Below are 20,894 nucleotides of genomic sequence, written 5' to 3' on the forward strand. Positions count from 1 at the left end.
AGAGGAGGGGGGTGTTGGAGGGGAGAGGGTGCCAAGGGGTAGAGGAGGGGGGTGCCAAGGGGGTGCCAAGGGGTAGAGGAGGGGGGTGTTGGAGGGGAGGGGGTGCCAAGGGGTAGAGGAGGGGGGTGTTGGAGGGGAGGGGGTGCCAAGGGGTAGAGGAGGGGGGTGTTGGAGGGGAGGGGTGCCAAGGGGTAGAGGAGGGGAGTGTTGGAGGGGGTGCCAAGGGGTAGAGGAGGGGGATGTTGGAGGGGAGAGGGTGCCAAGGGGTAGAGGAGGGGGATGTTGGAGGGGAGAGGGTGCCAAGGGGTAGAGGAGGGGGGTGCCAAGGGGTAGAGGAGGGGGGTGTTGGAGGGGAGGGGGTGCCAAGGGGTAGAGGAGGGTTGTGTTGAAGGGGAGGGGGTGACTAGGGGTAGGGGGGGAGGGGGTGTTGGAGGGGAAGGGGTGACTAGGGGTAGAGGAGGGGGGGTGTTGGAGGGGAAGGGGTGGATAGGGGTAGACAAGGTGAGTGTTGGAGGGAATGTCTAGGGATAGACCCTAGGCATCCTAAAGAGCTTCCTTCCCTTGTCCCAATAACCTTCACGATGATACATATGAAATGTTGAAACAGGCATTGATAGATGAAAGCACTGTTTTGGGACTCTACCAGCATTCTAACTAAGAGAAAGAGAAGAGCTATAAAGAATATCCAACTGATGAAAGGTTGTGACAGCAAGGAGATAAGGAAGGAGACAAGAAAAGGAAGTTGTCTAATTAAACTAGGACAGGCCTGGATAACTTAGTAATGACTTGACTAGTACATAACATGTAAAACCAAACCATAGTCTCCTCTGCCCCTGTATGTCCCCAACATCATCCTCCAACCCACAACACCCTGGTCTAGTCTCAGTACAGGCTGGTCTTCTTCATGATGCGGAGGAACTCTCCCTGGTTCACCTCTCCGTCTCCATCCCTGTCTGCCTCCTCGATCATCTCCTGGAAGAGTGGAGGTAGGTAGGTATGAGGGGGAAAGAGATGGAAAGGTAGGAGTGGAAACGGGACGGAAAGGGAGGAGGGAAAACGAGATGAAAGGGAGGAGAGGAAACAGGGGACAGAAAGGGAGGAGAGGAAGCAGGGGACAGAAAGGGAGGAGAGGAAACGGGACAAAGGGAGGAGAGGAAACAAGGGAACAGAAAGGGAGGAAAGGAAACGGGGGACAGGGGAAGGTAGGAGAGGAAACGGGACAGAAAGGGAGGAGAGGAAACGGGACAGAAAGGGAGGAAAGGAAACGGGACAGAAAGGGAGGAAAGGAAATGGGACAAAGGGAGGAGAGGAAACAGGAGACAGCAGATTCACAGTAAACAATTAAACAGAAGCCTTAGCAGTAGACCAGTATATTTCTCTTTAAATTATGATATATATATTTTTAAAGCAATCTTGTATCCTAACCTAAATCATCCTGTATGTTCACGCTGTGTGTACAGTACTCTCCAGGTTTGGGGAAAAGGTGCTGTCCGTGTGTGTGTGTGTGTGTGTGTGTGTGTGTGTATACAGTGCTGTCCAGATGTATACCTCACCTGCAGTTCCTCGTCAGTCAGGCTCTCTCCCAGTTCCTTAGCGACCCTCTTCAGGTTCCTGAAGGAGATCTTCCCCGTCTCATCATCATCAAACAGACGGAATGCTTTCAGGATCTCCTCCTTAGAATCCTTCTCAGCCTGGGTTGGTAGACAGTTACAACACAATAATGCATGGTGATACACTATCAATAAAATACCCCGTAATACAACACTCTATCACACACACACACATACACACACACACACACACGGAAAGCAATCAGACCTCTTGACTTTTTCCCACATTTTGTTAAGTTAGCCTTATTCTAAAATGCATTCAATTGTTTTTTTTCCCCTCTCATCAAAAACAGGTTTCTAGAAATGTTTGCAAATGTATAAAAAATAAAAAACGAAAATATCACATTTACATAAGTATTCAGACCCTTTATTCAGTACGTTGTTGAAGCACCTTTGGGAGCAATTACAGCCTCAAACCTTCTTGGGTATGACACTACAAGCTAGTTACATCTGTATTTGGGGAGTTTCTCCCATTCTTCTCTGCAGATCCTCTCAAGATCCTCTGTCAGGTTGGATGGGGAGTGTCGCTGCACAGCTATTTTCAGGTCTCCAGAGATGTTCGACTGGGTTCAAGTCCAGGCTCTAGCTGGGCCACTCAAGGACATTCAGAGACTTGTCCCGAAGCCACTCCTGCGTTGTCTTGGCTGTGTGCTTATGATCGTTGTCCTGTTGGAAGGTGAACCTTCGCCCCAGTCTGAGGTCCTGAGCACTCTGGAGCGGGTTTTCATCAAGGATCTCTCTCTACTTTGCTCTGTTCATCTTTCCCTCGATCCTGACTAGTCTCCCAGTCCCTGCCACTGAAAAACATCTCCACAGCATGATGCCTCCACCACCGTGCTTCACTGTCGGGATGGTGCCAGGTTTCTTCCAGACGTGACGCTTGGCATTCAGGCCAAAGAATTCAATCTTGGTTTCTTCAAACCAGAGAAACTTGTTTCTCATGGTCTGAGAGTCTTTAGGTGCCTTTTGGCAAACTCCAAGCGGGCTGTCATGTGCCTTTTACTGAGGATTGGCATCCGTCTGGACACTCTACCATAAAGGCATTGTTGGAGTACTGCAGAGATGGTTGTCCTTCTGGAAGGTTTTCCCATCTCCACAGAGGAACTCTAGAGCTGTGTCGGAGTGACCACCAGGTTCTTGGTCACCTCCCTGACCAAGGCCATTCTCCCATAATTCCTCAGTTTGGCCAGGCGGCCAGCTCTAGGATGAGTCTTGGGGGTTCCAAACATCTTCCATTTAAGAATGATGGAGGCCACTGTGTTTTTGGGACCGTCAATGCTGCAGACATTGTTTGGTCCCCTTCCACAGAACTGTGCCTCTACACAATCCTGTCTCGGAGCTCTATGGACAATTCCTTCTACCTCATGTTTTTTTCTCTGACATGCACTGTCAACTGTTGGACCTGATATTGACAGGTGTGTGCCTTTCCAAATAATGTCTAATCAATTGAATTTACCACAGGTGAAGTCCAATCAAGTTGTAGAAACATCTCAAGGATGATCAATGGAAACAGAATGCACCTGAGCTCAATTTCAAGTCTCATAGCAAAGGATCTGAATAATTATGTAAATAAGGTATTTCAGTTTATTTTATTCTAAAAACCTGATTTTGCTTTGTCATTTTGGGGTATTGTGATGTCATTATGGGGTATTGTGATGTCATTATGGGGTATTGTGTGTAGATTGATGAGGGGGAAAAAAATCAATTTAATCCATTTTAGAATAAGGCTGTAACGTAACAAAATGTGGAAAAAGTCAAGGGGTCTGAATACTTTCCAAATGCACTGTAGTTGGGAACTAAAATGTACAACTCCTGTCACATTTTTTTGTTGCTAAATTGCAATGTTACAAGCACTAATAAAAAGCATGAGCTGGCGCACACCCAGAGAAAATGATTTAGTGTCGAGGCGTTGACTAACGGTGAATAAACTGGAAGCTGTAAAAAGTCACACTCTATATATAAACCCACATAAATGTATTGGGTAAACCACCAACCATTTGCCATTTCTGTGCCTTCTTCAGGGTGATGTCATAAATACTTGAACCAGGTTGTGTAGACAAACTGTGTAATTAGTTCAACCAATGACAATAGTGAGGGGTGTGTCATAATTATTAGGGTGATTGGAATGAATTGAGTGAAAAAGTTTAAAAGACAATAGTTTACAGCATGTTGAATATTATCATAGGCTGTTATCATATGGCAACAAATAGATATTGTACATAATATTAGTATCAACATACATTTTTGTTTAATTTAATTTCACATATATATTTGTTTCCAATAAATATAATTTTTGTTACATGTAATCTTTTGGTTTAACCATAATGCACAATAAGCATCATCAACAGGGGACATATTGGGTGTACGCTGATCAGCTGGGGAAATAATATATTCATTTATAAGACATTGTTCACTTGAGCACCCAAATCTCCTACTTGAGTAAAAGTAAAGATACCTCAATAGAAAATGACTCAAGTAAAAGTGAAAGTCCTCCAGTAAAATACTACTTGAGTAAAAGTCTAAAAGTATTTGGTTTGAAATGTACTTAAGTATCAAAAGTAAAAGTATAAATCATTATACATTTATAATTATTATTATAATTATTATTATATATTATTTATATTAAGCAAACCAGACGACAAAATGTTCTTGTTTAAAAAATAAAAATAATAATAATTGACAGATAGCCAGGGGCACAGTTCAACACTCAGACATAATTAACAAATGAAGCACTTGTGTTTAGTGAGTCTGCCAGATCAGAAGCAGTAGGGATGACCAGGGATGTTCTCTTGATAAGTACGTGAATTTGACCATTTTCCTGTCCTGCTAAGCATTCAACATGTAATGAGTACTTTTGGGTGTCAGGGAAAATTAAAGGAGTAAAACATACATTATTGTCTTTAGGAATGTAGTGGAGTAAAAGCAAAAATTGTCAAAAATGTAAAAAGTAATGTACAGATACCCCCCCAAAAACGACTTTAGTAGTACTTCAAAGTATTTTTACTTAAGTACTTTACACCACTGTTCGTAAGAAGGACCTAGAGATCAAAGTCAATATTCAGACCACTAGGGGTCAATGTTTTAGACAGTATATCCTGTAGGTCTCCCTCTGTATGAGTCAGATCTCCATGTTACCTCCTCTCCAGCACAATATCACATCCACAGTGGAAAGCTGTTTTGAATAAGGACAAATGTGAATTTCTATGTGTGAAATTTCTATGTGTGAAATTTCCTAAGCTACCAACTTTTTATACAGTCGCTAAATTACACAAATAAGTGTCTCCTCCCCCGGGTAGACCCATTGTAGCAGCAAACGACTCTGTGACATCTAACGTTTCTAAATGGCACTACAAAACATCCTTCTTCAGACACCCACATACAGGTCGAAAACAATCCCTGTTAGGAGTATCATCTCATGCAAGACAAAGGGAGTAATCTATCTCATCACCTGTTCATGTGGAAAAGCCTACGTAGGACAAACGAAAAGACAATTAAAACAACGCATAGCTGAACACCGCAGCTCAATCAGGTGTAAGAACACTGACTATCCAGTAGCAGCTCACCTTGTTGAAGCTAACCATCCAATCTCCTCCCTCAAATACACAGGCATTGAGCATGTTGCTCTACCAAGGAGAGGAGGTAACATCGAGATCATACTACTACAGAAGAAGACCTACAGGATATCCTGTCTAAAAACATTGCTCCCTAGTGGTCTAAATATTGACTTTGATCTCAGGCTCTTCTTATGAACAAATCTTTATTTTTATTTTTTATGAATATATTATTTCTACAGCTGATCAGCGTACACCCAATACAGTGCCTTGCGAAAGTATTCGGCCCCCTTGAACTTTGCAACCTTTTGCCACATTTCAGGCTTCAAACATAAAGATATAAAACTGTATTTTTTTGTGAAGAATCAACAACAAGTGGGACACAATCATGAAGTGGAACGACATTTATTGGATATTTCAAACTTTTTTAACAAATCAAAAAGTGAAAAATTGGGCGTGCAAAATTATTCAGCCCCTTTACTTTCAGTGCAGCAAACTCTCTCCAGAAGTTCAGTGAGGATCTCTGAATGATCCAATGTTGACCTAAATGACTAATGATGATAAATACAATCCACCTGTGTGTAATCAAGTCTCCATATAAATGCACCTGCACTGTGATAGTCTCAGAGGTCCGTTAAAAGCGCAGAGAGCATCATGAAGAACAAGGAACACACCAGGCAGGTCCGAGATACTGTTGTGAAGAAGTTTAAAGCCGGATTTGGATACAAAAAGATTTCCCAAGCTTTAAACATCCCAAGGAGCACTGTGCAAGCGATAATATTGAAATGGAAGGAGTATCAGACCACTGCAAATCTACCAAGACCTGGCCGTCCCTCTAAACTTTCAGCTCATACAAGGAGAAGACTGATCAGAGATGCAGCCAAGAGGCCCATGATCACTCTGGATGAACTGCAGAGATCTACAGCTGAGGTGGGAGACTCTGTCCATAGGACAACAATCAGTCGTATATTGCACAAATCTGGCCTTTATGGAAGAGTGGCAAGAAGAAAGCCATTTCTTAAAGATATCCATAAAAAGTGTAGTTTAAAGTTTGCCACAAGCCACCTGGGAGACACACCAAACATGTGGAAGAAGGTGCTCTGGTCAGATGAAACCAAAATTGAACTTTTTGGCAACAATGCAAAACGTTATGTTTGGTGTAAAAGCAACACAGCTCATCACCCTGAACACACCATCCCCACTGTCAAACATGGTGGTGGCAGCATCATGGTTTGGGCCTGCTTTTCTTCAGCAGGGACAGGGAAGATGGTTAAAATTGATGGGAAGATGGATGGAGCCAAATACAGGAAGAAAACCTGATGGAGTCTGCAAAAGACCTGAGACTGGGATGGAGATTTGTCTTCCAACAAGACAATGATCCAAAACATAAAGCAACATCTACAATGGAATGGTTCAAAAATAAACATATCCAGGTGTTAGAATGGCCAAGTCAAAGTCCAGACCTGAATCCAATCGAGAATCTGTGGAAAGAACTGAAAACTGCTGTTCACAAATGCTCTCCATCCAACCTCACTGAGCTCGAGCTGTTTTGCAAGGAGGAATGGGAAAAAATGTCAGTCTCTCGATGTGCAAAACTGAAGGAGACATACCCCAAGCGACTTACAGCTGTAATCGCAGCAAAAGGTGGCGCTACAAAGTATTTAAGTAACTTAAGGGGGCTGAATAATTTTGCACGCCCAATTTTTCCGTTTTTGATTTGTTAAAAAAGTTTGAAATATCCAATAAATGTCGTTCCACGTCATGATTGTGTCCCATTTGTTGTTGATTCTTCACAAAAAAATACAGTTTTATATCTTTATGTTTGAAGCCTGAAATGTGGCAAAAGGTCGCAAAGTTCAAGGGGGCCGAATACTTTCGCAAGGCACTGTATGTCCCCTGTTGATGATGCTTATTGTGCATTATGGTTAAACCAAAAGATTACATGTAACAAAAATTATATTAAATTGAAGGCAAACATATATGTGAAATTAAATTAAACATGTTGATGCTAATATTATGTACAATATCTATTTGTTGCCATATGATAACAATAGCCTAATATATTCAACATGCTGTAAACTATTGTCTTTTAACTTTTTCACTCAATTCATTCTAATCACCCTAATAATTATGACACACCCCTCACTATTGTCATTGGTTGAACTAATTGCACAGTTTGTCTACATAACCTGGTTCAAGTATTTATGACATCACCCTGAAGAAGGCACAGTGATGCCGAAACGGTGGTTTACACGTAGAGTGTGCAACTCTTTTTATTTATTTTTATAGCTTACAATGTTTCAAACACTGACAGTTTTTTTGGACAATTTTTTAAATATTGTTTTTATTCACAATGTTGTTTTTCTTACCATCTTCTGAGTCATGACGGTGAGGAAATCAGAGAAGGAGATCTTTCCTGTTTCGTCCTTATCCGCCTCCGTTATCATCCTCTTAATCTCCTCTTTCTTCGGCTCAAACCCCAGCGCCCTCATAGCAACCTAGAGAGAGACAGAAGAACAATCACCACTGTAAATACAACCCATATTTATGTTGATTTATTTGACCTTTTGTACTTTAACTATTTGCACATCGTTACAACACTGTATATAGACATAATGACATTTGAAATGTCTTTATTCTTTTGGAACTTCTGTGAGTGTAATGTTTACTGTTAATTTTTATTGATTATTTCACTTTTGTTCATTATCTACTTCACCTACTTTGGCAATGTTAACATGTTTCCCATACCAATAAAGCCCTTGAATTGAATTGAGAGAGATAGATGGTTAAAACCAGGTGTGTTAGTGTTGAGTTGGAACAAAAACACCCTGTAGCTCCCCAGGACGATCTTTGTTGACCAACACTGTACTATGGGTACTGTAGTACATCATGTTACACAAATACTGTCCCTGTGCATAACCCCTAAACCTGAACCTCTGACCCCTGACCTTTAGCTCCTTGACATCGATGTATCCGGAGGCGTCGGTGTCGAACAGTTCAAAGGCTTCTCTGATCTCCTGTTTCAGCTCTTCAGTGAGCTCTGACTTGGGGTTGGACTTCTTCCTGGGGGGAGGGACCGGACCCAGGGACGGCCTCTTTACACTGGTTGCCTAGCGATGGCAACAAGGAAACACATTAACGCTTGATGGGCGTATCTCAATGGTTTTAAGTAGATTCCTTGTCTAATCTCCTTCAGTCCAGCTAGGTTCAGTTATTGAGATGTAGCCAGGAGATACAGAGAAATGGAAAGCCTTAGAAGGGTGTGATTTTAATTTATATGTATAGACAAGTCATCTTGTATCTGCAAAAGGTAATTTGATTTTTTTAAAACCTTTATTTAACTAGGCAAGTCAGTTAAGAACAAATTCTTATTTTCAATGACGGCCTAGGAACATTGGGTTAACTGCCTGTTCAGGGGCAGAACGACAGATTTGTACCTTGTCAGCTCGGGGATTTGAACTTGCAACCTTTCTTTGTTCTTACCACTAGGCTACCCTGCCGCCCCAATGTAAAGTCAGATAGCCTAGGGGAAACATACCATAAATAGGGCGATGATTTAAGTAATAATAAATAAAACATGACTGTCACTATAGCTGATTATTTACAGATAGCTGGCAACAGTAGGCTAGCGTAGACATAGGAAAATATCCACCAATACTTTTTTCATTCGGATTATTCACACCCCATTATTAACCCTTTCAGATAATATGCACGTGCTTCCATTGATTGAGTAATAAGCAAGCCTGGTATTTCTATCGCACAGCCAGTTAGGGTTAATACAGGTTTTGGGAGCCTCAGCGTAGCGAGGCCTCTTGTCATTTTGTAGCAGAAGCACAAGGAGCGTCAAAACAGAACTGCAAAACCGTTAATTGCGCTCCAGCATTAGCCTACTCACCATTTCAGATGATCACTCGCGAAGACAGACACAAGAGAACCGTGGATTTACTGAAGAGTGCTCTGTGTAATACGTTTACGTCCCTCCTCTCTTTCCTCCTATCATCTAGGCGGGGATGAGATCATAGACAGAAGACCGGACCGTTTATTACAGGGGCTGCAATAACAGATATGCAGTTATTATATCTCAATGTTATAATAGGCTTAATATAATTTTGGGCTAGTAAATTAAGTTAATAAAATGAAGATTTCCAGTCAATGAGCGCAGTATTCTGTCTGTGCTATGATAATCCTTCTGCACGCCGGGTATACAAAATGCCACATTCAGAATGGAAACAATTCGTATGAATGTGCCGAGCAAGCTAACTCGAGTGCATCGAGTCGGGCGAGAAGATTATTGGTTGTTGATGACATGTGGTATAAAACTTTATATGACAATTGGCTGGATTAATGGTTGGAGCACTGATCCAGAATCTGTTCTCTGTGCGCCAATTTATGTGTGGGAAATATAACAACGGATACAGGATCAGGTTTCGGGGCGTTTACACTTCTATAGCTACCCACTGTGGGTATGGTCTCACTGTGGATATGTCCCGGTTGGTCAGAGCAGTGGCGTTCTTTGACGTAGACTCCACTGCATTGGCTGTTCGAGCCTGTCACCTTTACACCCAAACTCCCGTCTACCCAACGAGAGCGCCTCTCGGGCTCAGCTGATACAGGGTTTATTAATTGTGCGCGGGTCGGTTTATATTGTTGTAAAACAGATTGAACAGGTGAAAGGTTTAACATTTTCACTTATTTGATAGCATATTAAAGTGTCTTTATATTGTAAACTTGTCTTGAAATAAGCCTAAAGGTGTTTGCTTGTAGTCTTCATCATGATTCAATTGTCCGTGTGACATGATCTTGTCAAACTGTTTTCGAACGAGGGAACTTTAAACAAATACTCAAATTTCTCTGTCAGTTTGTTTCCCAACACCGACGACGCTCCTGCAGTTTGTCATGGCCACGCGCATACGACCGGTGAGTTCGCGGTAGTTTGAAGAACATACCAAATTCTGGCTATTTTTTGGTTCTTCTCCTATGTCTCATGCATGTCCGTTTCATTGTATCATAGTCTGTCTTTAATGAATGTTGTCGCTCTATCCGCTACAGAGCAGTAAGAGGTGTGCAGTGATCGGAGGCTCAGGGTTCCTGGGTAGACACCTGGTAGAGAAGCTGTTGGGTAAAGGCTACACTGTGTCGGTGTTTGACATCAGACAGAGCTACGAACTACCAGGAGTCACCTTCCACCAGGGAGACCTCTGTGACAAACCAGTGAGTGTCTCTGTCTGTCTGTCTGTCTGTCTGTCTGTCTGTCTGTCTGTCTGTGAAGGGTCTGTGCACTGAGATGGTTGGGGCCAGCTATATGACCTTGTTATGGCCTTTGTGCCTCATGTGTACATGTTAGGCCTGTGTTTGTCTGTGTGCGTCCTATGTGTGTCTGCATCTGGGCATCATTGTGTGTGGCCCTATCCCAGGCTCTCCTAACAGCCCTCCAAGGCGTCTCCCTGGTGTTCCACTGTGCCTCTCCAGCCCCAGCCAGTGATGACAAGGCTCTGTTCCAGAGAGTCAACATCCAGGGGACACAGACTGTCCTACAGGCCTGCACTGAGGCTGGAGTACAAGTAGGGGGCAGTATAGGGTTACTATTAAACACATAGGCCTGTCATACAATATGTTACAAAGACAAACTAAATTCAATGAAAGAAATGCTCTGTTAAAATACTTGTACATTCTCCATAATTTAATGTAATTACTGATCAAGTGGATAGATAGTCCCCTATACTGACTAAAAGTTTAGGTGTGTTTCTGCCTGTCTGCCATAGAAAGTGGTACTGACCAGCAGTGCCAGTGTGGTGTTTGAAGGAACAGACATCAAGGATGGGAGAGAAGACCTTCCCTATGCCAAGAAGCCCATCGACTACTACACAGAGACCAAGATAGAACAGGAGAAGGTGAGGACACTACTACACAGAGAACAGGAGAAGGTGAGGACACTACTACACAGAGAACAGGAGAAGGTGAGGACACTACTACACAGAGAACAGGAGAAGGTGAGGACACTACTACACAGAGAACAGGAGAAGGTGAGGACACTACTACACAGAGAACAGGAGAAGGTGAGGACACTACTACACAGAGAACAGGAGAAGGTGAGGACACTACTACACAGAGAACAGGAGAAGGTGAGGACACTACTACACAGAGAACAGGAGAAGGTGAGGACACTACTACACAGAGAACAGGAGAAGGTGAGGACACTACTACACAGAGAACAGGAGAAGGTGAGGACACTACTACACAGAGAACAGGAGAAGGTGAGGACACTACTACACAGAGAACAGGAGAAGGTGAGGACACTACTACACAGAGAACAGGAGAAGGTGAGGACACTACTACACAGAGAACAGGAGAAGGTGAGGACACTACTACACAGAGAACAGGAGAAGGTGAGGACACTACTACACAGAGAACAGGAGAAGGTGAGGACACTACTACACAGAGAACAGGAGAAGGTGAGGACACTACTACACAGAGAACAGGAGAAGGTGAGGACACTACTACACAGAGAACAGGAGAAGGTGAGGACACTACTACACAGAGAACAGGAGAAGGTGAGGACACTACTACACAGAGAACAGGAGAAGGTGAGGACACTACTACACAGAGAACAGGAGAAGGTGAGGACACTACTACAGAGAACAGGAGAAGGTGAGGACACTACTACACAGAGAACAGGAGAAGGTGAGGACACTACTACACAGAGAACAGGAGAAGGTGAGGACACTACTACACAGAGAACAGGAGAAGGTGAGGACACTACTACACAGAGAACAGGAGAAGGTGAGGACACTACTACACAGAGAACAGGAGAAGGTGAGGACACTACTACACAGAGAACAGGAGAAGGTGAGGACACTACTACACAGAGAACAGGAGAAGGTGAGGACACTACTACACAGAGAACAGGAGAAGGTGAGGACAGGAGAAGGGAGCTTGTTTATTTTGTACAATAGCCTTAACATAGTTATGTTAATGGTACCAGAGCATTGTTTATTTTGTAGAATAGAACATAGTTATGTTAATGGTACCAGAGCATTGCTAGGGGGAGAACTTGCAGAACATTTAGACATTGATGCTGTCCAGACATGTAACATTAAAACAATGTTCTCTTCTATCTCCATCTTGTCTGCCTGGTGTCTCAGCTGGTTCTGAAGGCCTGTGACAAGGAGAAGGGTCTCCTGACAGTGGCCATCCGACCTCACGGTATCTTCGGCCCCCGGGACCCCCAGCTGGTGCCCATTCTGGTCGACACGGCACGCAGGGGCAATATGAAGTTCATCATCGGGTCAGTCATACACAGGACTTGAATGTAACATGGACTCTTCACTGGACCTAGTGGGATTGACCAAAGTTAATGTTTTATGGATTTGTTTTATTTAACTACGCAAGTCGGTTAAGAACAAATTCTTATTTACAATGACGGCCTAGGAGCAGGGGTTTAACTGCCTTGTTCAGGGGAAGAACGACAGATTTGTACCTTGTCAGCTCGGGGATTCGATCTAGCAACCTTTCGGTTACTGTCCCAACGCTCTAACCACTAGGCTACCTTTAGCTCCATATGGCGCTGCCCTTGTTGATGTTGTCTCTCCCTCTGCCAACTATGTCTTCTGTCTCTGTAGTGATGGTTCTAACCTGGTGGATTTCACCTTCGTGGACAATGTGGTTCATGGACTCATCCTGTCAGCTGAGAGTCTGAGGCCAGAGTCTCCTATCTGTGGCAAGGTAGGAACCATCTCATACAGTAGACCTGCCTGCACTGTACAACTGTGTGATGATGACAAATGGGGTCAACTGTAGTGTGTTTGAAGAAAGATGCCTTTCTCACTCGCAAAATATTTGTTGGGTTCCAACCAATGTTCTCTATAAACTGGGCGCGCAGCTTTCAATCGGACTGCTGCACAGAAGAAACAGCCGTCCTTGCAGGGAAGCACGAGATTGTACTTCACCCACCTTTCTTGCGTTTTCCCCTTTAGTTAACACGGTCAATGTTTCTCTTTACTGTGGGAATTGTTATCGAATCAACACAATATTAACCGCTTTCAATGCAACATACTATGCAAGACTTGGTATGCAAGACTAACTGTACAAGATATTTTGTTGTAGGCAGAGTGCATTGGAGTAGGATTCTATTGCATTGACAGGCACGCGTCAGGGCCGTACTCGACACAGACCGGTGCGCCATAACCAATCCGCACTGCAGTAGGCCTATATGCAAATAGACATTGCCATATGGATCTGTGCCCTTCACTTTGAACTGGACTGTGTTTACAGTATGAGCGGTCATGAGTAGATGCGCTTGTTTTGAGATCAAAGCGAGAGTTGCGTGTAGCCACGTGTGCATTTGTTAATATCCTTTGCTAGTAAGTTCAGACCCTGTTCTCAACGGGGTCTAACTAGTTCATTTCTAGTCAGCGATGGGGCAGTGATTGCTTCCTACAAGAGCACAAATGTGTACATTTCTAGACATCTTTGAAAAGTGAGTCAGGTAAAGAGCTTTTTCTTGTCTTAAACGGGCAGTGTTGTATTTTGAGACGGTCTTGAATAAGTTAAGTAGCCAATAGGCAGAGGGTAGCATCATTTGTCTGAATCTCTGTAGTAATGCAATGGGATTAATGTTTTTTATTTTGAAGTGGTTTCTTGCATCAAGCAGCACAGTTTCCGTCACCTCTTTGTCTGAAGGACAAGTGGATGAACAGGTTCATGTCAAGCCCTGCATGATTTTTTCAAAGTTCTCATGGAATGTAGGTCTACATAGAACACCACACATTGGCTGCTACTGTAGGCTGAATGATAGGACAGTTATTTCCATTTTAAAATGTTATGGGATGCATTTTCTTCATTGTTTGTGATGGTAGTCCACTCTGGTAGGCCTACATTATGACCAAATAGCCACAGTAGCCTACGTGGTCACTGTTAACTGTAATTTAAAACCGGTACAGCCTCTGTGTTCACAGTAAACGCGTGTCGGAAATTGCACTGAATTTCACAACCTTCAGGTTTGCTCTCAGCAGACCTTAAATTTGCTCGGTGGTGACATTTTGTTTTTGAGGGAACATTGTTTGTAACAAACGTTGTTCCCATGTTCAGAGGTCGGGGACTATTAATGTTCTATCTGCTAAAAGATGATTCTGAGATATATGGCTTTAAAGTTCCAACCCTCATTGGAAATTTGATCTTCTATTCTTTTGAACTTAACAACACAAATGGTGGTATTTAGAGTACTATGTATGTGCGTAGAGCATATTAAACAGAACAAGGCTATGTCAATTATTCAATTTCACCAAAAATGCAGATTGAGCCTTTTTACAGTCCCAAACTCCCGATTATAGAGCCTGGAAATACTGTGCAACAAAGTGGTACTTGAAAGGGGCGTGGGTTAAAATGGAGGCGGGAGAGAGCCTTACAGCTGACTTAAAAAAGACCAATCGTCAGTTCAAATGAATGTTCCATCTCAGCGGCCATCTTGTTTTGGGGTCAGTGTTATTTTTGGGAAGCCCAATTGATCCTAAGTTTGGGCATATAAAGTTTATATGTAAAAACTAGTTTTTTTTTATTTAGCTAGGCAAGTCATTTAAGAACAAGTTCTTATTTACAATGACGGCCTACACCTGCCAAACCCGGACGACGTTGGGCCAGTTGTGTGCCGCCCTATGGGACTCCCAATCACGGCCGGTTGTGAGAGTCTGGATTCGAACCAGGGTGTCTAGTGACGCCTCTAACACTGAGATGCAGAGCCTTAGACCGCTGATCCAGGGTCAGTAGTGACGCCTCTAGCACTGAGATGCAGAGCCTTAGACCGCTGCGCCACTCGGGAGATGCATACTTTCCAATTTCCCCAACTCACTTCCTTGTTTAGCCTACATTAAATCACTTGCGCTGCTTGGACTCTGATATTCACAAATGTGGAGGTTGTCAGGGTTATGCTATATCAGGGATGGGCAAGTTGTTGGGTGAACTCAGTCGGGGTCTCAACTTTCTGTTGCGAGGTAGAAAGTGCAATTTGGAAATTTGATTCTACTGCTGTTATGTCAGCTAACATTATTTTTTCTACTTTACTTTGCTAAGTTAGTTTAGCGACCAGCTATCTAAACTTTTCATCGTGTTTAAATTACCGACTGGGTTAGGCCCCCCATTTGATTAGTCAGTCTGACTCCGATATCATATAATACGCAGGCCCACGAGCAATGGCAGGCCCCTCATGAGTTCTGATTTGTCGTGGCCCTACACCTATTAAAGTCGCCCATTCCTGTGCTAGATGTTGATGGACTGAGAGATCAGCCAATAAACTCCTGCTGGATTTTCTTCCCTTTCTGAAGCGCTGTGATACCAGACGGTTCCAGAAGTGAAAAGAGCCAACTGGTGGACAATATTGGGTTCTAACCAGTGAAATGTCTTTCTCTAACTCTGTTAACATTCTTATTTGTATTTTTGTCCAAAAATTTTTTTACCCCTTTTTCTCCCCAATTTGGTAGTATCCAATTGTTAGTAGCTACTAACTTGTCTCATCGCTACAACTCCCGTACGGGCTCGGGAGAGACGAAGGTTGAATGTCATGCGTCCTCCGATACACAACCCAACCAAGCCGCACTGCTTCGTAACACAGTGCGCATCCAACCCGGAAGCCAGCCGCACCAATGTGTCTGAGGAAACAGCGTGCACCTGGCAACCTTGGTTAGCGTACACTGCGCCCGGCCAGCCATAGGAGTCGCTGGTGCGCGATGAGACAAGGATATCCCTACCGGCCAAACCCTCCCTAACCTGGGCGACGCTAGGCCAATTGTGCGTCGCCCCACGTACCTACCGGTCGCGGCCGGTTACGACAGAGCCTGGGCGCGAACCCAGAGTCTGGTGGCACAGCTGGCGCTGCAGTACAGCGCCCTTAACCACTGCGCCACCCGGGAGGCCAACTCTGTCAACATTTAACATTTTTCTCAATCCGTATTGCCTGGTCTTTCTCATCTCCCCCTTCCTCCCTCCAGGCGTACCACATCACTAATGACGAGCCTGTCCGGTTCTGGGACTTCATGTCAGATATTCTAGTAGGTCTGGGATACGCTGCTCCGCGCTACCACCTTCCCTACGCACTAGTCTACGGGCTGGCTCTGCTGCTGTGGCTGCTGTCTCTGTTACTACGCCCCCTAGTGGCCTTCAAACCCACCTTCACCCCCATGAGGGTGGCCCTGGCAGGTAAACACCACTTCTACAGCTGCTCCAGAGCCAAGCAGGACATGGGGTACAAGCCTGTGGTCGGTCTAAAGGATGGGATCAGACGCACGGTGGAGAGCTATCCTCATCTACGACATGGAGCCTGATGACTGTACCTGCAGTATGGTAGCCTGGAAACCAAACTGACATGCTCCGTGTAACAATGGTGAAATGGATCGTATCAGTTTGGATTCCAGGCTAGTGGTACAGAACCTCACTTGAGTCCTAACTTGAGCTCTATGCACATGAATCACTGCTGTCAATGGGAGAAAAGCATTTGAAGCTGTGAGTTGTGTACAGTTATCAAGTTAAGATTCAATCCGAAAAGTCGGACTGATTCATACTCTCACCAGTGTCTTGAGTCTTGTTCTTTAAGGTAACAAAACTCTGATATATTTGTGGGCCCATAATACTAACTGGGGGTATAAGCCTGTGAAATGAGTGCGCTCTCATGTCTGTGGACCTATGAGGATCTGTGAACTCTCACCTTTCCTAGGACAGTCAGTAACACATTTTTGCCTGGCTTCAGTACCTCTCTTCACCAATAGAGAGCAGCACACATTTCTTCTCAATGTGGATACACAATCTAACATTGTTTCCAGCACTTCCTCTTGCCATTATTCATGAGCACTCATTTTGATGTACTGTGACTGTTTTCCCTCTACAGCCATCTTGTTTATAGTCTCTTATACAAATAACAAGCAGTCATGCAGTTTGGTCATTTAAATCACAAGCAGTCATGCAGTTTGGTCATTTAAATCACAAGCAGTCATGCAGTTTGGTCATTTAAATCACAAGCAGTCATGCAGTTTGGTCATTTAAATCACAAGCAGTCATGCAGTTTGGTCATTTAAATCACAAGCCGTCATGCAGTTTGGTCATTTCAAATAAAATATCTTATCTCTTACATTCCCTTAATCTAAACATTGTACTGTTTATTAAAACGCAAACATAGAATGTGTTTGTATAGAAATCAACCAATAATAAAGTTTGTTCACCCTCATTAGAAAATAGAGTTGGCTGTCTGTTTGCATCTATCCACCATAACTCAGGAGAGCGGGGTTCATATGTGAGGGCGGGGTTCATATGTGAGGGCGGGAGAGAGAGAGAGGGTGGGAGACGGAGGGCGGGGTTCATATGTGAGGGCGGGCGGGGGAGAGAGAGAGAGGGTGGGAGACGGAGGGCGGGGTTCATATGTGAGGGCGGGCGGGGGAGAGAGAGAGAGGGTGGGAGACGGAGGGCGGGGTTCATATGTGAGGGCGGACGGGGGAGAGAGAGAGAGAGAGGGTGGGAGACGGAGGGCGGGGTTCATATGTGAGGGCGGGCGGGGGAGAGAGAGAGAGAGAGGGTGGGAGACGGAGGGCGGGGTTCATATGTGAGGGCGGGCGGGGGAGAGAGAGAGAGAGGGTGGGAGACGGAGGGCGGGGTTCATATGTGAGGGCGGGCGGGGGAGAGAGAGAGGGTGGGAGACGGAGGGCGGGGTTCATATGTGAGGGCAGGCGGGGGAGAGAGAGAGAGAGGGTGGGAGACGGAGGGCGGGGTTCATATGTGAGGGCGGGCGGGGGAGAGAGAGAGAGAGGGTGGGAGACGGAGGGCGGGGTTCATATGTGAGGGCAGGCGGGGGAGAGAGAGAGAGAGGGTGGGAGACGGAGGGCGGGGTTCATATGTGAGGGCGGGCGGGAGAGCGAGAGAGAGGGTGGGAGACGGAGGGCGGGGTTCATATGTGAGGGCGGGCGGGGGAGAGAGAGAGAGAGGGTGGGAGACGGAGGGCGGGGTTCATATGTGAGGGCGGGCGGGGGAGAGAGAGAGGGTGGGAGACGGAGGGCGGGGTTCATATGTGAGGGCGGGCGGGGGAGAGAGAGAGAGGGGTGGGAGACGAAGGGCGGGGTTCGTATGTGAGGGCGGGCGGGGGAGAGAGAGAGGGTGGGAGACGGAGGGCGGGGTTCATATGTGAGGGCGGGCGGGGGAGAGAGAGAGAGAGAGGGTGGGAGACGGAGGGCGGGGTTCATATGTGAGGGCGGGCGGGGGAGAGAGAGAGAGAGGGTGGGAGACGGAGGGCGGGGTTCATATGTGAGGGCGGGCGGGGGAGAGAGAGAGAGAGGGTGGGAGACGGAGGGCGGGGTTCATATGTGAGGGCGGGCGGGGGAGAGAAAGAGAGAGAGGGTGGGAGACGGAGGGCGGGGTTCATATGTGAGGGCGGGCGGGGGAGAGAGAGAGAGAGGGTGGGAGACGGAGGGCGGGGTTCATATGTGAGGGCGGGCGGGGGAGAGAGAGAGAGGGTGGGAGACGGAGGGCGGGGTTCATATGTGAGGGCGGGCGGGAGAGAGAGAGAGAGAGGGTGGGAGACGGAGGGCGGGGTTCATATGTGAGGGCGGGCGGGGGAGAGAGAGAGAGGGTGGGAGACGGAGGGCGGGGTTCATATGTGAGGGCGGGTGGGGGAGAGAGAGGGTGGGAGGGTGGGAGACGGAGGGCGGGGTTCATATGTGTGGGGGGGCGGGGGAGAGAGAGAGAGGGTGGGAGACGGAGGGCGGGGTTCATATGTGAGGGCGGGCGGGGGAGAGAGAGAGAGAGAGAGGGTGGGAGACGGAGGGCGGGGTTCATATGTGAGGGCGGGCGGGGGAGAGAGAGAGAGAGGGTGGGAGACGGAGGGCGGGGTTCATATGTGAGGGCGGGCGGGGGAGAGAGAGAGAGAGGGTGGGAGACGGAGGGCGGGGTTCATATGTGAGGGCGGGCGGGAGAGAGAGAGAGAGGGTGGGAGACGAAGGGCGGGGTTCATATGTGAGGGCGGGCGGGGGAGAGAGAGAGAGGGTGGGAGACGGAGGGCGGGGTTCATATGTGAGGGCGGGTGGGGGAGAGAGAGAGAGGGTGGGAGACGGAGGGCGGGGTTCATATGTGAGGGCGGGTGGGGGAGAGAGAGAGAGGGTGGGAGACGGAGGGCGGGGTTCAGGTGTGAGGGCGGGTGGGGGAGAGAGAGGGTGGGAGACGGAGGGCGGGGTTCATATGTGAGGGCGGGTGGGGGAGAGAGAGAGAGAGGGTGGGAGACGGAGGGCGGGGTTCATATGTGAGGGCGGGTGGGGGAGAGAGAGAGAGAGGGTGGGAGACGGAGGGCGGGGTTCATATGTGAGGGCGGGCGGGGGAGAGAGAGGGTGGGAGACGGAGGGCGGGGTTCATATGTGAGGGCGGGTGGGGGAGAGAGAGGGTGGGAGACTGAGGGCGGGGTTCATATGTGAGGGCGGGTGGGAGAGAGAGAGAGAGAGGGTGGGAGACTGAGGGCGGGGTTCATATGTGAGGGCGGGCGGGGGAGAGAGAGGGTGGGAGACGGAGGGCGGGGTTCATATGTGAGGGCGGGTGGGGGAGAGAGAGGGTGGGAGACTGAGGGCGGGGTTCATATGTGAGGGCGGGTGGGGGAGAGAGAGGGTGGGAGACGGAGGGCGGGGTTCATATGTGAGGGCGGGCGGGGGAGAGAGAGGGTGGGAGACTGAGGGCGGGGTTCATATGTGAGGGCGGGCGGGGGAGAGAGAGGGTGGGAGACGGAGGGCGGGGTTCATATGTGAGGGCGGCGGGGGAGAGAGAGAGGGTGGGAGACGTAGGGCGGGGTTCATATGTGAGGGCGGGCGGGGGAGAGAGAGAGGGTGGGAGACGTAGGGCGGGGTTCATATGTGAGGGCGGGCGGGGGAGAGAGAGGGTGGGAGACGGAGGGCGGGGTTCATATGTGAGGGCGGGTGGGGGAGAGCGAGAGAGAGAGAGGGTGGGAGACGGAGGGCGGGGTTCATATGTGAGGGCGGGCGGGGGAGAGAGAGAGAGAGGGTGGGAGACGGAGGGCGGGGTTCATATGTGAGGGCGGGCGGGGGAGAGAGAGAGAGGGTGGGAGACGGAGGGCGGGGTTCATATGTGAGGGCGGGCGGGAGAGAGAGAGAGAGGGTGGGAGACGAAGGGCGGGGTTCATATGTGAGGGCGGGCGGGGGAGAGAGAGAGAGGGTGGGAGACGGAGGGCGGGGTTCATATGTGAGGGCGGGTGGGGGAGAGAGAGAGAGGGTGGGAGACGGAGGGCGGGGTTCATATGTGAGGGCGGGTGGGGGAGAGAGAGAGAGGGTGGGAGACGGAGGGCGGGGTTCAGGTGTGAGGGCGGGTGGGGGAGAGAGAGGGTGGGAGACGGAGGGCGGGGTTCATATGTGAGGGCGGGTGGGGGAGAGAGAGAGAGAGGGTGGGAGACGGAGGGCGGGGTTCATATGTGAGGGCGGGTGGGGGAGAGAGAGAGAGAGGGTGGGAGACGGAGGGCGGGGTTCATATGTGAGGGCGGGCGGGGGAGAGAGAGGGTGGGAGACGGAGGGCGGGGTTCATATGTGAGGGCGGGTGGGGGAGAGAGAGGGTGGGAGACTGAGGGCGGGGTTCATATGTGAGGGCGGGTGGGAGAGAGAGAGAGAGAGGGTGGGAGACTGAGGGCGGGGTTCATATGTGAGGGCGGGCGGGGGAGAGAGAGGGTGGGAGACGGAGGGCGGGGTTCATATGTGAGGGCGGGTGGGGGAGA

The 20,894-nt window shown here is 47.6% G+C and overlaps 2 protein-coding genes across 4 annotated transcripts; one reads left to right on the plus strand and one right to left on the minus strand.

Moving 5' to 3' along the window:
- Positions 1 to 430: 430 nt before the first annotated feature.
- LOC139366524 (uncharacterized) lies at positions 431 to 9,412 on the minus strand. Of its 2 annotated transcripts, none has more exons than XM_071104122.1 (5): positions 9,057 to 9,412; positions 8,110 to 8,271; positions 7,531 to 7,659; positions 1,554 to 1,691; positions 431 to 972 (listed from the first exon to the last, which is right to left on the minus strand). In XM_071104122.1, exons 1-5 carry the CDS (start codon positions 9,057 to 9,059, stop codon positions 883 to 885), a joined length of 522 nt encoding a protein of 173 aa, XP_070960223.1. In that variant the 5' UTR covers positions 9,060 to 9,412; the 3' UTR covers positions 431 to 882. The 2 variants fall into 2 exon arrangements, with proteins under 2 accessions (XP_070960223.1, XP_070960224.1); XM_071104123.1 differs by having other exon boundaries at positions 1,549 to 1,691.
- A 334-nt stretch (positions 9,413 to 9,746) lies between these two features.
- Positions 9,747 to 17,377, plus strand: LOC139366523 (sterol-4-alpha-carboxylate 3-dehydrogenase, decarboxylating-like). 2 transcript variants are annotated; one of them, XM_071104121.1, is made up of 8 exons: positions 9,747 to 9,828; positions 10,020 to 10,078; positions 10,211 to 10,372; positions 10,576 to 10,722; positions 10,924 to 11,052; positions 12,304 to 12,446; positions 12,781 to 12,883; positions 16,141 to 17,377. In XM_071104121.1, the coding sequence occupies exons 2-8, from the start codon at positions 10,058 to 10,060 to the stop codon at positions 16,471 to 16,473; spliced, it is 1,038 nt and encodes a 345-aa protein (XP_070960222.1). In that variant the 5' UTR covers positions 9,747 to 9,828; positions 10,020 to 10,057; the 3' UTR covers positions 16,474 to 17,377. The 2 variants fall into 2 exon arrangements, with proteins under 2 accessions (XP_070960222.1, XP_070960221.1); XM_071104120.1 differs by lacking the exon at positions 9,747 to 9,828 and having other exon boundaries at positions 9,841 to 10,078.
- Positions 17,378 to 20,894: the final 3,517 nt, after the last annotated feature.

The sequence above is a fragment of the Oncorhynchus clarkii genome, chromosome 14, assembly GCF_045791955.1.
Source record: "Oncorhynchus clarkii lewisi isolate Uvic-CL-2024 chromosome 14, UVic_Ocla_1.0, whole genome shotgun sequence".
Taxonomy (NCBI): Eukaryota; Metazoa; Chordata; class Actinopteri; order Salmoniformes; family Salmonidae; genus Oncorhynchus; species Oncorhynchus clarkii.